A 15,972-nucleotide genomic window follows, 5' to 3' on the forward strand; every position below is an offset into this window, starting at 1 on the left:
GTGTTGGATAATTGCTTTGCAAAGTATAAAAATAATAAATAAAGTAAAAAATACAGTCCTGCTTAAGTAGCTTAATGGGGCTCAAATTAAATGATCAAAATATATTCCAGAATAAACATACTCACTCACTGTAGAACGTTGCTTTTCCGAATCATATGCATTATATTATTTGTTCACTGTAGCTGGTAATTATGTTACTTTATTCCACATGTTGTCACTGCAAGGTTCTTTTAAGTTTGCCATAAACTGCATCGTTCTGGTCTTTGCAAAAACTACAATATTAAACCTAGCATATTCAGGCCCTGAAATCCCAAACAAAGTAGTGTTTAGAACTTTTATTGTTCAACATGACATGTCCCATACATTTAGACAGAGGCAGCACATGGCATAATTAACCACCTACATGGCTTCAAATTATTGCCTTTAGCATCACAGAATTAGAGGATGGTACCTTTAATCATGTCGGTTACTCGGCCTTTAAAAGACGACAAAATCAGGTGAACCCGAATTGTTATCTGGCTAATAAGTAACAATCGAAAACAAGACTTAATAAGCATTCGCCACTTACAGAAGACTGGCTTCATTGTTGATTATTTCATGACATTTAGTTTCATTTCTGGCTAAATGTCTGAAAGAAGGTTCAGATTCACCTGATTCTTAAACTGCTTAATGGGCCACTATAACGCTTAGTACAAAAAATTTCAACCAAATTTCCACATACACTATTAGCCTGATAACAAATACTGCATGAAAAACAAGTGTAATCACAGACTTTTAAATCAGTCACTCATAATAATAAGTGTGAGTGGACTATTCCAGTGGCTCCAGGACAGGTAATCAGTGACAGAGTTAGGTAAAAGTGACCTCCAATATATAGAATTTTAAACACTTTCCAAGATGTTACATAAATTAGTAGAAATATGTTTGGTTGGTGTTACTGAACATTACTTGGTGTGTATCTATTTAGAAGCCTGTCTACACTCTTCAGGGAGTTAAATTTTTTAAAGTTAGTATTATTTTCATGTAAATTCGGGAAAAAAACTAATGAAAAGAAAATCGGACCAGTCAACCAATCTGAGAAAAAAACTTGTGACAGTAAAATTTCAGTCTAGTAGACGCACATATACTGCTTGTGTACTTGAGACCCATTTAAAACAGCTAATCACATTCTTTAAATGTTCATCCATATTATAATGCAGCTGAAATGTGTGCTGAGCTGTGTCTAGCACTGCCCACACAACGTTAGTGTACAAGGTTAGTTTACCAAGTGTGGCTAATGTTTCTGTCCGTGCAGGTAAACGTCCACACGTCTGTGCAGACTGTGTTCATGCACCGCTCCAGTAGCAGTTTCTGCCATGGCCTACACGCAGCTGTTCACTTTTTTAAAAGATCAAAATATTTCCATACCGCACTGGTTAGTGCGTCTGTCGTCTGCTTGTTTTTCACATTGCTTGCTTTCAGGTTCTTGTCACAGAAAGAAAGAGAGGCGTGCTGCTGGGGCTACACTCCTACATAACACCTACACCTTAGAACAGTTTACTGGCATTATACATTAAGAAATATGAATATTTTGCTTATAGCGCTAACATTTCTTGCGATGACTAGTGAGGAAAGCAACATGTAGTCGCCTGCCCGACTAGTGCTGCACATCCCTAGTGTGAAAAACCACACAAAAGTATGAATAAAGTTCTAATCACAGAGGTAGTCCCTTATTTCCACATCACCTTGTTCCTGTTTTACTGTCTGAAGTCTTAATAATACTAGAGGTACATGTCTTTTAAATACATCATCCATCTTTCTTGTCTGTTATGCACATATTAATTGGAGAGTTATCATCGCTGTGTGATAAGTCATCATTCCTCATATTGAATGCAGACTCCTCCTCGGTCTGAATCTGCTCGTGTTTTCGTCTGTGGAGCCTCAGGCTTTGTGAGCGGCTGAAGCCTCTCCCACAGATGTCACAGCCGTACGGCCTCTCTCCTGTGTGGAGCCTGAAGTGATTCTTTAGGCTTGAAGCTCGTGTGAAACTCTTCTCACACTCAGGACAGTCAAACTTCTCACCTAAGTGGATTTTCTCGTGTTCCCTCAAGCGGCCGGACTGGTTGAAGCTCCTGTCGCACACGGAGCAGTGGTAGGGCCTCTCTCCTGTGTGCGTGAGCCGATGTCTGTTCATGGCCCCCGAGTGGGCGAAGCTCTTCCCACAGTCCGGACAGGAAAACGGTTTCTCTCCTGTGTGAACTTTATAGTGACCTTTGAGTTGCCCTTTCTGGGTGAACTGTTTCCCACACAAGGTGCAGCGGTACGGTTTCTCTCCAGAGTGAATTCGCATGTGGATCTGAAGCGCAGACATCTTGTGGCAGTCTCTTCCGCAGAGGCCACAGCAGTAAGAGCTCTTTGGTATGTTGTTATTTGACTCTCCCCGCACTGGCGGTGATGGAGGGCATTCTTTTTCACTGTTTGCAACACGCTCGGGATCTTTTCCAGACACTGTGGAAATGTAAATATGAAGAGCTAAAACAAGCCATTTGAAACCACCAAAAAGAACAAACAAAAAGTTAAAGCTACTAGATATTGTATGTTGGAATATAAGTTTGATGCAGTGTCTGCCATTTGTTATTTCTAAAATGGAAAAGCATCATATTTAGCTAAATTACACCTAACAAGTTTCCTGTTACATTGTAAAGTAAAATTACTGGTTTAAGATGTTGCTGTTGCTTTAAAAGTGAAGGCTGTCACCCAACAGCTTTCACCATTGAAAGTCAAAGCCCAGAAGAATTATGTGCAACAATAACCTATAATTACCCCCACCTCTTTAAACGACTGCTATATAGTGTTACTTAATGCTGCTCTAAAGCTGGGATAAAGAACACATTCTTGCCCAGCCACTTTATAAAACACATAGACCTTTTCCACTTGTGCCTACGTGGCTCAACTTCGACTTGATTCGGTTTTGGTTGTTTTCCACTACAATCGAGAACCACCTAGTATACTCGGAGTCATTATAGCAACACCAGCGAAGGACCAGCGAAGGTCCAGCAAAGGTCCGCCAAAGGCCACACCAAAGGAGTATGACAAAATGATGCTGCTCAGTGTGTGGCTTTTTCTCAGATTCAGGTACCACTGTATTGTTTTTTGTGTGGCCATTTCCCTTGTTGCCAGGTTTCAAAAATGACGGATTTGATTACCAGGTACTACCTCCTAATGGGAAACCTTAAAAACCGAGTCGAGCCCAGTCAAGTAGATACTAGTGGAAGAGGGATATTAGATAACCTAATTACCCACATCCCAGTTAGTGACTACTCATCAGCAGTAGGATTTGCTGTTGTGTATTCTTACTATTGAGAGGTTGCTGTTCTTCCTCCTTTACTGTAATAGTAATTTCTGTGGTGCTTTCCTGACGCTGCTTTTCAGTTTCTTCTGGTATGGTACAGTCCTCACCAACAGACACCTGCTCTGGAGTTTCTTCCACTGGGAAAAAACAACAACAACACAAAAACAGCACTGCTGATCAAACATGTTTACACTCCTCTTAATGCGTAAAAAGACACTCTGGAATGTTTACTTACCGCACAATGGTTCCTCTTCTTCCTCCTCTTTCACGATTACATTCATATGTGGGGTGGGAGCAGTGTCGTCCGGCTGGCCGATGGGTCCTTCTGGGGTATTTTCACACTGAGCTGCTTTTTTAAAACCCTCTGAGGAAGTGGGCTCAGTTGCACAAGACACAGTCTGACTGACAGACACCTAAAAACACAATTTCAGAAGAAGAAATGGAAGTAAATAAAACACAGAGATACTACTTTTGAATATCTGTGTACTGCCACTACCTCAGAGCTGATGCTGCTGGCCTGATCTCGCTGGGAAGATTCTTCAGCTGCAGCCCGAACTAAGTCTGACACAACCTCTGTATCTGACTCCTTCTTGCTCTGTGTGCATGACCGTTTATGGTTTCTGAGAGTTCCTGCCAATGAGAAGTGCCTCCCACAGTCTGCGCAGGTGTATGGCTTTTCCCCAGTGTGAATCCTGGTGTGCCTCCGAAGCTCTCCAGGAGCAACAAAAGACTTATCGCACTGTGTGCAGCTGTAAGGTTTCTCTCCCGTGTGAGTCCGCATGTGTGTGGTCAGGGTCCACTGCTGTGCAAATGTCTTTCCGCAGTCAGAGCAGTGGTAAGGCGTGATGCCAGTATGGAGGCGCTCGTGTCTTACAAGCGTACCTGACAAGGCGAAGCGTTTGTCACAGAAAGAGCACTGGAAGGGTCTTTCTCCAGTGTGAGTCCTCTGATGATCCCTCAATTCAGCAGCTGAGTTACAGCTTTTCTCACAGTCTGAACAGGGAAATTTCTTCCTCGTAAAGCCTGCAACAACCTCAGAGTGCATTGCCTCCAAGTGCGTTTTCAAGTGCCAGTGACGAGAAAAGCTCTTTAGACAGATGGAGCAGTGGTAAGGCCTCTCACCAGTGTGTGTCCGCCGGTGTAGCCGGAGCTCCCCCTGACTGGCAAATCTTTTCTCACAGAAAGTGCAAGGGAATGGCTTTTCCCCAGTGTGAACCCTTTCATGGATCATGAGAAGCCCCTTTTCTGGAAATCTCTTCTCACACATGGAGCACGGGAAAGGCCTCTCTCCCGAATGAGTACGTAGGTGACGCTGAAGCTTAGAGGCATAAGGAAAGTCTTTCCCACATACTGAGCAGGTGTGAAGAGAAGGCGGTTTTTCATTCTCACTTGGACCAAATGTCTTTGAGGGAGCATCTGCAGGGATGGCGCCAGGGATGGCACTCACTCCTGTGGAAACACAAAGAACAGATCAGCAACCAAGAATCTGTGTGAACAACTAACACCATGCTTAGAAGCACTTCAGAAATCAGGTTACCAGATGTTGTCTATAAAGCTGACTGGGCGAGGGAACTGCCAATATTTAATTTTGAAACAGTTACCAAATAACTAAAAAATTAAACAATAGAGTCAGTAGCCTCTCCAATGAGCTTTCATCCTGCACACAGATTCCAGCTCCACGTCCTTCGAATGTAGCTGCTGAAGATGGTCCTCATTTGGACCGTACAATAAGTTCTGTCAGTGAAGCTGGCATCTGTCTTACCGTGGAGGAAGAGACTCTCTGGAGAGACAGCTTTAGGATATCAACAGCAACGTAACCAGCCTGCAGACATGGACACACGAGACAGGAAGCGCCGGGGCCGGCTGATTAGCAGCCACTGAGCAATCAAAATGAGAGCAAGAGGATTGCTCACTAGTCAAACTAATCATGGATCGCATAGTTCTCTCTGATCGTCACCAAATACACAGTCACATGATTCATGACCAACATTAAAATTCTGAACCAACTGAGCTGATTGCCAAAAAAAAATTAATTATCTAATAAACTCAGACACACTTTGTGAAGATGGTCAAAAGTGATGGATTCTTCCCCATCTTAGATCAAACATTATCACTACTGTTTTTGCCAAAATCCAAAAGTGGCTATATTCATTTATTTTAGTTTTTCTCTTACCAATTTATTTAACAATTTCAGAAGCAGGCTATGCTTCTTCAAAAAAACAAAAAGACAAACTAGTGGCAGATCGGAGCAGCTGCAGGACCTTTGGAAATAATTCTTCTTGAGAAGTATATTAGAGCATTTATCCATCTATAGTTTGTTTACTCTGGTGTAAATCAGTTTATGAGTTTGTAAACTTGTAGCTTTTTCCTGTGATTTGGTTTCTTTTCACACAGAGGAACCAAATGTATCACTACAAACCACGTGACAATATCCAGTCCACTTATTTCCTGAAAGTAAATACAGGAAGAAGGTGCTGTGTTCTGGATGAGTGGAGAACATGGAGAATTTATGCTCATATCACAGCTACTTAATAGGCCGTACTGATGTACTATGGTACCCGCCCGCATCCCAGAATGCAATGCATACATGGCTAAAGGGAAGTGTTTAGCTCTAACTTGCAACATATATCTGGTAGCTGGGTCAGATTGCATTCATGCTATAAATGAAACGCTTTACAGTTTGTTTGGAATTGAACTGAGACCAAGGGTCTCGGTCCAGCTGTTTTCATCCACACCAGCGTGCGATCACCATGTTCACATCTGCACAAACAAACTGCAACAAACCACAGTCTGATTTTAAACAGAATAAACACTGCAGGTGTAAAACTGTACTTTCTTTGAAACTAACTAAATCTGAGAGAAAGAAAGCCAAAAATGCCTTTTCTGATAGGCCATTAATGAGGAGAGGACATGCACAGATGACACTCTGTCCAGTTAATTAGATTAACAAATGCGCCTAACGTGAGAACTTCCAATTTTCAGCACACAGTTATACTGCTACTGTGTTGAATTACATTGAATAATAAAGGAAGGTACATGCCTCACACAGGAAATCACCACAAACCACAAGAATCAAAACTCCTATGACTCACACAGTATTTAAAACATCGCTAGTTTCTATTTTTCTTGTCGGTGGTTAATTTTTGCTGTTTTTTTTACTCACTCAGATCTGAGAAATCCACTTCTTCACCATCAGAGTTGATCAGCCCTCCAATCTCTTGCTGATCATCTTCAGTAAGGATCACAACTGAACCAAAGTCTTCTGGGTTTTCAGAGCCCATCTCTCAAATATACAGCCTGATAAAGGTGAATAACTGTCAGTAAACAAACACCAAAGTAATAGTTCACACCAAACTACTGTCTGCAGTTGGCTAAAAGCATCAGACTTGTTTTAGACTCTTTCCTTTTGGCCCCTATATTATAGGTCTAAAACATGTATTTGAAATAATGAGAGCAAAAACATAACAAGTATTTTAGCATTACACTACAAAGGGACATATAAACATAATTCCCTGATTTGGCTTCCTGAGTAGTTTTATTTATCATAAATATAATTTTCTCTCATTTCCTGATTTGGATCAGCACATTGTGAAGAAAAGGAAAAAAATTATTGTCTGTATATAAGTTGTTTACTTGGGTGATAACGATTACAAATGTTACAAGCACAGACCACACAGAAAACATATTTCTTTGAAGAAACCATATTCAAGGTACTTCTTATTAGGATTAAATGTTTATCAGAATTAAGCATGACATACTGGCAGCAATAAAATAGATGTGTATTACAAATGCATTAATATATCAGGCAGACATCGGCCTTGGCCAGTGTTCTTGCTGACTGCGATTGGCAGATGATGAGATTTACTGTTGGCAGTAGCCGATGTTTATCTGTTGTGTCATCAATTTTGTGGTGGCTAAATGTTCAAAGACAGAGAGCAGAAAGATGTTTGTTTGTTTTTTTTAAATGAAGATTTATTAATTTCTCTGGCACAAAAGACGGAATAACAGCTAAAGAAAAAAAACACTGGTATTAAAAACTAGTATGGGTACATAAATTCACAAGTGGGGCATCTCAAATGATTACAGTGTTGTTTCTGATGTTATTACATTTCATAATGAGCCACAGATTTTTATTTAACCCAGCTGTGATTACCTCATTAGGTTGATTCATTTAATGCCACAAATAACCCACTGGGGCTCACATAGTGACTGATGTTCTCTTCATTTGGTTGCAGTCTGCTTAAGCTTAGATCCATCGACAGATGGATCTGAGTAATAAAGGCATTCTTGTCACAGTGAGCAAACTGCCTCCATCGTCCTGCTCAAGGACACTTGGGCAGCTTAGATGCTGCTCTGTAGAGGAGGTGAACCAGGCTGGGCCTTTAAATCTGAGCTGCCTCTTCAGTGACCTATATTACTGTGAATTCTGTGTAAAAATAAATAAATAAAATAATTCAGCAAGCTCTGAAGTGGTCTGCAGTAGGGGAAGCTGTACTCAGATCTGTGTCAACTGAGTGTCTCGGCTAGCTCAGTAGCATTAGCTCGGAGGGGCTAATCTGTCTCATCCATGAAGTGTCACATTAATGTTGACTTAAGTTAAGCAGCAGCCTGACTGACTGACCTGTTGGTGTATATAAGTCGTGGCAATGAATAGCCATCTCAGCCGGAGCAGACGCACACAGTAGTACAGACAGTTTGACCTCAGGCTGAATGATGCCTGTGAGTCGTGACGCGGCGGTGACCAGCGCTTTGGTCAGCCACCATCTCTGCCTCCATCTACTGTTATTAAACAGCTAGCCACTAACGTTTACCAGCTATGCTCATCTTAGCAGGTAGCTATCAGCCCCCTTAAGCTACAACCGATATTCAGCAACTAATAACAGGTCCCACCGTCTCATGCTCCGACGTTAAAAGTGATAAATTTGCGCAGACTCCCCCTAAGCTCTGCAAACGACGCTAACTCAGCTAGCTAACACTTAACAACAGACAATAGACATTTTGACCAACCTCTGTATAGATTTTTCCCCCAGGTAAAAAAGTAGTCGCTCGACAGAAGTTTATGGAGACGACCTGGAAATATTTCTACGTCTCCCTTGGGTTCATGTTCATGTGTTCACACAGTGTCAAATTAATGTCAACTAATGAGTTACGGCAAATAAGCGTCTGGATTTGATGACAACCTTTCTAGCTTTAGCTTCTAGCTTCAAGTATCGTCGGAACTTCCGGTTGGCCTTTTAAATCAAAATAAAAGCCTCGGTAATAACATTTCGTGGAGCTTTTTTGTCAATTCGCAAACATGCAAAACCGTTTTGAAATGTGTTAAAACCGCACTGCAGTCAGTCATTCCTTAAATATTCAAATAGAAGAGGATCGTCAAGCACAGGTGTAACTATTGGAATTCTCTGCTGCACTGCACTAATAAATGCAACATACAAAGATTAATACATTCACGAGCTTCTGCTATGACGCATTCAATTATGTCTCTATTTACATACAACTTTTTTTTTACTTTTCAAGTGCTGCAAATGTCAAATGCATGTGAATAATGTGCTGGCCATTTCATTAGGTAAACCTTGTCAACAACTTATAAATATAAATTCACCCAGTCGCATGGAAACAACTCAGTGCATTCAGGCATGTAGACATGTTGAAGAAGAGCATCAAATCACTTCAAACTCAATGAGGAAGAAAGCCAATTTAAGTGTTTTTGAATTGGACACAGTTAGAAAAAAGAGAAAATATCCTGTGAGCGGCAGTTCTCTGGGTGAAAATGCTTTGTTGATGTCAGAAGAGAATAACCAGGCTGCTGCAAACTGCTAGAAAGGCAATAGTAACTCAGCCACTCATTACAACCAAGGTATGCAGAAGAGCATCTCTGAATGCACACTTATCATTTTGAAGCGGTTGTGTTACAGCTTTCAAGAACACACCAGGTGTCACTCCTGACATCAAGGCTCACCAAAATTAGATATTAGAAGATTGAAGAAATGTTGCCTGATCTGACAAGTCTTCATTTGGACAGTAGTGTCAGAACTTGTTGTAAACCGCATGAAAGCATCCATCCTGGCATGATGTAATGACATGGGAATATATTTTTGGCACACTTCAGGTCTCTCCGTACCAACTGAGCATTGTTCAAAGCCTACCTATGCACTATGACCATGCCTATCGCTTTAATAACATTAATGTACCTGGGTTAGAAAGTCTATGCATAAGATAACCTAAAATCTTTCTGGAAGCCAAACACACCTTTTCAGTACCACGTTGGACGGCCTTTTTACCTTCAGAACTGCCTTCATTCTTTGTGGCACAGATTCAAGAATCAGAATCAGAATCAGAAAGGGTTTTTATTGCCAAATGTTGAGCAGATTTACAACATTAGGAAGGTCAACAAGGTGTTTGTAACATTCCTCAGAGATTTTGGTCCATGTTGACATGATAGCATCACACAGTTGCTGCAGATATGTTGGCTGCACATCCGTGATGCAACTCTCCCAAACCACCACATTTCAAATGTGCTCATTGTCATGTTTCATTAACTCTAATCCAACGATCAAGTTTGGATGAACCAAAAATACAAAGAACTTGTTTTTTTTTTAAGAACCATTGACCAAACTACGGACAATGGAAGTGACCATACAAAATATACTACAGGAATACTTTTTCTACTTGAGTCATCCGAGAGATTTTATTTCAAATTAACTCTTTTCAGACACTGGATATGTAACATTGCTGGCTTGATGAATCTGTTAAAGTGACAACAGACTGCTACGTTCATTACAACACTGATGGGACAAGACACTGTACTTGCACAGTATTGCATACTACTTGCGAGATATAAAGATAAATCAATTGGCATACATAATGCACGAGGTTAGAGGCTTGTCATCAGCTCTTTAAAACAGAGGCCACACTGTATGTGCGATTATGGGACTTTAATCAATGGATCAGACAATCTTGACCAATCCTGTCTCCATTTTAGGGTAATTATTAAACATCAGATTAATGCCATTGTGCCACATTCATAAGTATGCATATATCTCTTGAAGCTCAGAAGTCAGATTAACAGAAAGGAGTATATGTCTTTGTTTAGGTTTAATAATCAAAGGCTTCTCAGACTGCTGTAAATGTTCTTGATCACATTACTGTTTGTTTACCACTATCAGCTGCTGTTTCGGTCTCCCCAAAGTTCTCATGGATGTTTTTGGCTTCTTGTCATGAATCTTCACATGCGCTTGATAGCCCTGATTGTAATAGAAACACTTCCCACATATCTTACACGCATACGGGTTCTCTCCGGTGTGAACTCTCAGGTGAACTTTTAGGGTATCTGCTCTGGAGTAACGTTTCCCACAGATCGAGCACAGAAAAGATCGCTCTCCGGTGTGAGTCTTCAGGTGCAAATTGAGGTTGTAAGATTGCAAAAATGCCCTCCCACACTGATCACAGTGGTAGTTCTTTTCTCCGGTATGAGTTAACTTGTGTTTTTTAAGCATTTCCATCGTGACACAAGTCTTCCCACACTCTGAACAGAGATAAGGTAAATCTCCTGAGTGGAGGCGCATATGCATTTTAACACTCTTATTATGTTTGAATCTCTTCCCACAGTCAGGACATGCGAAAGGCTTCCAGTGAATCTCGCGGTGTTCCTCTAGCTTATGTTTCTCAGGGAAGTCCATTCCACACTCCCCACACATGTGAACTGTAGCAGGAGATGCTTTAGGCTCGCTCTTCTCTTCAATTAATGTCCACTTTGGTAACTCTCCTGTGAAAAATACAAGCATGTACACAATTAAAAATAAAGTAAACAAACAAAAAAAACAAAACCTCAAGTTCACAGCCAGGTGAACTGAATAAAATTGCTCATGATGTTACACAGTGAGAGCCTCTGCTTGAAAAACTTGGGTCGAGGCATTGATTGTTTTGTTGAGTTCACACTAAGTTCTCATTACATTTGCTGAAGAAACTGATGACTCATCCTGCTATGTGGAAACTACCAACCAGCAGTTGGCTGAACGAAGATGATGTAATTGTTTTTAATTGGATGATTTTTTTTGTTTTTTTCCCAGTTGAATAAAGTAAGGGTACAGCGTGTAAAATCTCACTAGTAGATTGCTGACTGCAGTCAACTGAATTAAAAAATACTTTTTAAAAGTAGTCCGATATGAGTCAATGACTCATTGAAACTCACCTCTATACAATGATAGCAATACTTAGGCGAGTTGTTGGATATCCTGAACTTTTCTGTTGGTAAGCTGCTGCTGTTGTTAGCGGCTGTTAACCTCTGTTAGCTGCTGTTAGCCAGGATTAGTGAAACTTTCTTTGACTTTGTTGGACTCTGATGCTCAGTGATTGTGATCAAACTGTTTATCAGTGTTGTTCACTGTCTGGAGACGGGAGGATCACATATTTAATCTGCTGACAATAATTAATTGTGACAATATTGAGAATAAATAAGCATGTTCACGGATATTTTCATGTGTTAAAAGGCCTGACTTCTGCTGACGGCTTAGAGGTCAGAGTTGAGGAGGAAGAAGATGACATTTTGTCCAGATGCTGATCATGTTTTCTCTTTCCTTTATGTTTTTGTTTCTTTGGCACCCTTTCTCAGATGATAAAACACAGTTATTGGATTGGATTGGATAATGCATTTGTTTCTCAGATAACAAACCTTGCCGACCGTACTTACAATACACAACTTCACGCTAGGGAGACAGGTCAGGCTAGGTAGCAAAAGGAAAAACAATGAAATGTATAAAACAAAAGGTCAGATCAGGAGAAAAAAAAAGAATTTCTGCTCATACTGATCCTTAAAAGGAGTCAGCATGAGGAAAAGACAAAAACTCCAGCACATAAAAAGCACAAATATCACATCGTAACACCATAAAAACACAAGACAAGCAACATGGGGGGGTATGCCAATGTGCACAGCTGTTGGCATACCAGTTCAGCCTGAGAAAGTGTCCTTTCGCCCATTAGGCGAAGATCAACAGTCCGCAGCCTACGCAGGTGGCCTCGAGGGATTGGGCAAGAGAGACAGTTCGTTCTCATCATCATATCTCTTGGAAAATTGTTGTTGTTCTCGTCGGCAAGTTATGATGCTTTTTATCTTGAATCTAACGGTTGCAGACACCAATTAAAAGGACACCTATGAGTTTTTTTCTCCCCGACTGTTGGCCTAATACAAATGTGGTTGGTCTCTAACAACATACAGCCACAATGAGATTAGGTGGAGCAGCGATGTCTATCTCGCCCACTATAGTCAAGTTGGTGGGGCAACATGGCGGCATCTACAAATCGGCGTCCGCTCTCATGCATTTTTAATGGATTTTTTTAAGTTTAGGAGAGTGCATCAATTTTTTGGAAGATGTTATTCTATTTATGAGTGAACACTATTTTTTTAAAATTAAACTGACTGTAATCTTTACACAGCTCATGCTTGTTCGACCAGTAGAGACTGCCCTCTGCTGGCACAAGCCGTGCAAAATGCATCACCTTAACATCAGTATTTGAAAGAGGAGCAGCTGTATTTTTGAAGGTACTGAAAACCATCAAAACATCAAAATGCCTAAACACCCAGGTATTCAACAAAACCGTGAAACCAGTCGAGTCTACTCAGCAGTCCATACATTTTTTAACTGTTCTTTGTGCAGCTCGGTAAAAGATGAGTAAAGAGGATTTTCAACTGCCACAAACATCTAACTGAAACAGGTTAAAGTGTCCTGAGCACAGCGGGAGGTTCCTCTCACCTCTGTGAACTTTCATGTGTGTCTTGAGGTTTCCACCCTGGGTGAATCCTCTCCCACATATGAAGCATTTGAAAGGTCTTTTTCCCGAGTGAATCACGAGGTGTCGTTTCAGGGCGTTGTGCCGGGGGAACACTCTTTCGCAGGTCGGGCAGTAGTACGTCTTCTTTGGTTTACAAAGCTCCTGGGAGCTGCTCTGTACACTGGTAGGTTCTAGAGTGAGAGTTTCTCCTCAAAATACAGAAATATCAGTGTGAAGTTGTTGCACTGCATGCACTGTGTGTGTATGGTTTCCATTTATAATCAAATTATGATATTAAAGTGTGTGTAGATCTTTCTCTTATTTCAATAGTTTTCAGACATATAAAGCATAAAAAAAGGAGAAGACAGAAAATCGACTGTCTGTTACTTTTGATATCTTTCTAACAGAAGGCAAGAAGTTAAACCACAAATTAAATGAAGCTCAAAATAATATTCATATGTGTACCACAAAAAGAAGGACCATCTTTCATAATGAATGTTGGTGAAGCCCAAGACATGAACATGATTTTTAGCTTCATCTTATGCAACACATGTACTGTCTGTCAGTCTTTTTAATAACACTCCATCACCTGTGGGTGCCGTGCTGTGATCCTGTGTTTCAGGTCTGTGGTCTTCACTGGGATTTTCATCAGTGTTCGTCTCATTCCGGTTTATTTTCTTTGGCACGTTGTGATGTGAGACAGATGGAGTGAGCTCCAGCTCATACGACGGAGGTCTGGAGGAAGCCCCTGGTGTCCGGGAAGACTGATCTGCTGAACAGGTGTTTTCAGGTTTTTGCTCCTGATCCTGTGAACACACAAAGAGCTTTAAATTCTCTTGCTTGAAAGCAGTGTTTGCTGTGAAATGGTGGGATTTTAAACATCTACAGGATGCATTTTCTCCAAACCTTGTGTTGATTTCCAAGCAGATGGTAAGGCTTGTTTCCTATATAAACAAACCCATTATTATATTACAACCACTAACAAGGTTACACAGAAAACCTGACCGTTTTCCAGAAAATCATGACTAAATAATGAATCCAGTATGACCAGTGTTGCCGTCCTCACTCTGAACGTGGATTGTTTCTGCTCCTGGTGGCTGTTCTGTTTGTTCTGCATCTACAGCATCATGCACGGGGACCTGTTTGGTGACCGACTTGGGAGCACTCAGGCAGCCAGCACTGTAGGAATAAGAAAAGGTCATGAAAAAAAAAGTCATTTTTATTGATACAAACTTCTGGTTCAGAGCTTACCGAACATGTACAGGGGGAACGTAATCCTGATCATCGCTGTCATCATAGCAACCATCCCCTTTTGCCGTTTCCTCTTCTGATGTCGAACCATGTCCTTTGTACTCATGTGGAAAACAAGTAATTTCCTCTGTCCTGTTCATATTTTGTAAAATGCAAAATATATTATTAGACAGTTACGACCCAATAAAACACTGATGAACACAATATACGCTGCTTTATACCCTGTTTCACATGTCAGTGCAGGCTTGCACACGCTGCTTTTCAACAAGCTACACCCAGCATAAGTTAAATTAAAGGTGCCACGTTGTGTGCCATTTCCATGTGGTCACAGCTTCTGAAACCTTTCCATTCAGAAATGCTGTCAATAAATTAAATCATCATTTTAAAACTGCATTTTTTATTAACTGAGGTTATCTTTGTCTAATATTAAAATGTATTGATGATGCAACTCTTCAACATTTGACAAATATGTAAAATTCTCAGAAATCAGGGAGGCGGCAAATACTTTTACATAGTACTGTAAATCTTGTAGAAGTGCAACATACATTTGAGGGTTAACTATTAACACAGCTGAAACCATCGCTCTAAGTTATGGAGGCATTTATTATGTTCTTTTCTCACAGCCCACATCAGAGCGAGACCAGATCAAAAACTACTACACTGACCAAATCTGGACTAGTTTATTTGTTTAAACAGTTTCTGATTTGTAAAGAAAGGCTGCTTAAAGACACACTAACAAACTGAACAAATGTTTCAAACATCATTCGGAGCTTTAATTAAAAAGTCCAACAGTGTTTTAAAGAAAAAAAAACAAAGCAATAAAAAAAAAATAAAAACCCTCACTGCTGTACTTTATTTGTTTTACTTTCTTTTCCGGTAACTGTTAAATCAGAAACTACCTTTGTGTGCCTATGTGCTTTGCAAGCCAGGGACCAATCACTTCCCTCTTCGCTATACCGTCTAGCTGTTGCGTCGCAAATCCTGCAGGACACACCCCCTGAGCCTAATCAGGAAACGCCCATCTCACAGCATTCGGTCAGTGGCTGCAGCTGGACTACTACCAGATACTCATAGTTAAAACAAAACCAAACCCCTATGCTACTCAGTGACTTTAGCTTTATGATGACGCTAACGTTAGCTTGACTACAACACGACAGTGATAGAGCACGGCGTGTTACATTTGACATCTTAGCTACCTTAAACACGATTCAAGCACAGGTAACTACCTGTCCAGCAGAAATGTGGCGAACTCTGCATCTGTTTTGAATCCTCTCTGTTCCCGTACGTGCTTCCACCTGTGAAAAACAGCTCCAGTGTTTAGTCTGTTTTTGTCTCGGGCTAACGCTTTCGTTTCAGCTCGCTGCTTGTCGGGAACCTTCTCTTTAACTGGCTCTGTTGTGTTCGCTGGCATTAGGAGAAGGGGGACGGGCGTTTCGTCGCATGCTGGAGGTTGCTCCTCAGCCATTGTTTGTAAACTTTTCCCGAAGATTTGGAGCTAGAGCGCATGCGCAAGGTAGAGGCGGTGCGCGGCGCGTTCACGAACCGGCGTTCTTCTCGCACTGCTGGTGTTCAGAGAAACCCCTGGTTAGAGAAATCGACGGCAGAACAAATGGGAGCTTTCA

The 15,972-nt window shown here is 41.0% G+C and overlaps 2 protein-coding genes across 7 annotated transcripts; both read right to left on the bottom strand.

Annotated features, from left to right (window-relative positions):
- Window positions 1-307: 307 nt before the first annotated feature.
- Window positions 308-8,551, bottom strand: LOC147327431 (uncharacterized). Of its 4 annotated transcripts, none has more exons than XM_086295057.1 (6): window positions 8,339-8,551; window positions 6,495-6,628; window positions 3,828-4,780; window positions 3,567-3,744; window positions 3,337-3,468; window positions 308-2,487 (listed from the first exon to the last, which is right to left on the bottom strand). In XM_086295057.1, the coding sequence occupies exons 2-6, from the start codon at window positions 6,610-6,612 to the stop codon at window positions 1,787-1,789; spliced, it is 2,082 nt and encodes a 693-aa protein (XP_086151183.1). In that variant the 5' UTR covers window positions 6,613-6,628; window positions 8,339-8,551; the 3' UTR covers window positions 308-1,786. The 4 variants fall into 4 exon arrangements, with proteins under 4 accessions (XP_086151183.1, XP_086151185.1, XP_086151184.1 ...); XM_086295059.1 differs by lacking the exon at window positions 8,339-8,551 and adding an exon at window positions 7,953-8,317; XM_086295058.1 differs by lacking the exon at window positions 8,339-8,551 and adding an exon at window positions 7,485-7,885.
- A 1,127-nt stretch (window positions 8,552-9,678) lies between these two features.
- Window positions 9,679-15,930, bottom strand: LOC147327432 (uncharacterized). Of its 3 annotated transcripts, none has more exons than XM_086295061.1 (7): window positions 15,577-15,930; window positions 14,351-14,482; window positions 14,148-14,278; window positions 14,006-14,043; window positions 13,689-13,905; window positions 13,081-13,308; window positions 9,679-11,096 (listed from the first exon to the last, which is right to left on the bottom strand). In XM_086295061.1, the coding sequence occupies exons 1-7, from the start codon at window positions 15,813-15,815 to the stop codon at window positions 10,474-10,476; spliced, it is 1,608 nt and encodes a 535-aa protein (XP_086151187.1). In that variant the 5' UTR covers window positions 15,816-15,930; the 3' UTR covers window positions 9,679-10,473. The 3 variants fall into 3 exon arrangements, with proteins under 3 accessions (XP_086151187.1, XP_086151188.1, XP_086151189.1); XM_086295062.1 differs by having other exon boundaries at window positions 14,166-14,278; window positions 15,577-15,927; XM_086295063.1 differs by having other exon boundaries at window positions 13,081-13,290; window positions 15,577-15,926.
- Between the last annotated feature and the right edge of the window lie 42 nt (window positions 15,931-15,972).

The sequence above is a fragment of the Aulonocara sp. 'chitande type north' Nkhata Bay genome, linkage group LG6, assembly GCF_057382095.1.
Source record: "Aulonocara sp. 'chitande type north' Nkhata Bay isolate Kocher_YH1m ecotype deep benthic linkage group LG6, A_spYH_male_GT1.1, whole genome shotgun sequence".
Classification (NCBI taxonomy): domain Eukaryota; kingdom Metazoa; phylum Chordata; class Actinopteri; order Cichliformes; family Cichlidae; genus Aulonocara; species Aulonocara sp. 'chitande type north' Nkhata Bay.

Excerpts from the sequence above, each read along its gene's own strand:
- LOC147327431 (XM_086295057.1), bottom strand. The coding sequence starts at position 6,612 with ATGGGCTCTGAAAACCCAGAAGACTTTGGTTCAGTTGTGATCCTTACT. Across the intron at positions 4,781-6,494 it reads AGTGGATTTCTCAGATCTGA|GAGTGAGTGCCATCCCTGGC; the intron begins GTGAGTAAAAAA and ends GTGTTTCCACAG. Across the intron at positions 3,469-3,566 it reads AGAAGAGGAACCATTGTGCG|TGGAAGAAACTCCAGAGCAG; the intron begins GTAAGTAAACAT and ends GTTTTTTCCCAG.
- LOC147327432 (XM_086295061.1), bottom strand. The coding sequence starts at position 15,815 with ATGGCTGAGGAGCAACCTCCAGCATGCGACGAAACGCCCGTCCCCCTT. Across the intron at positions 13,309-13,688 it reads TCACAGCACGGCACCCACAG|GAGAAACTCTCACTCTAGAA; the intron begins GTGATGGAGTGT and ends CTGTATTTTGAG. Across the intron at positions 11,097-13,080 it reads ACACATGAAAGTTCACAGAG|GAGAGTTACCAAAGTGGACA; the intron begins GTGAGAGGAACC and ends TATTTTTCACAG.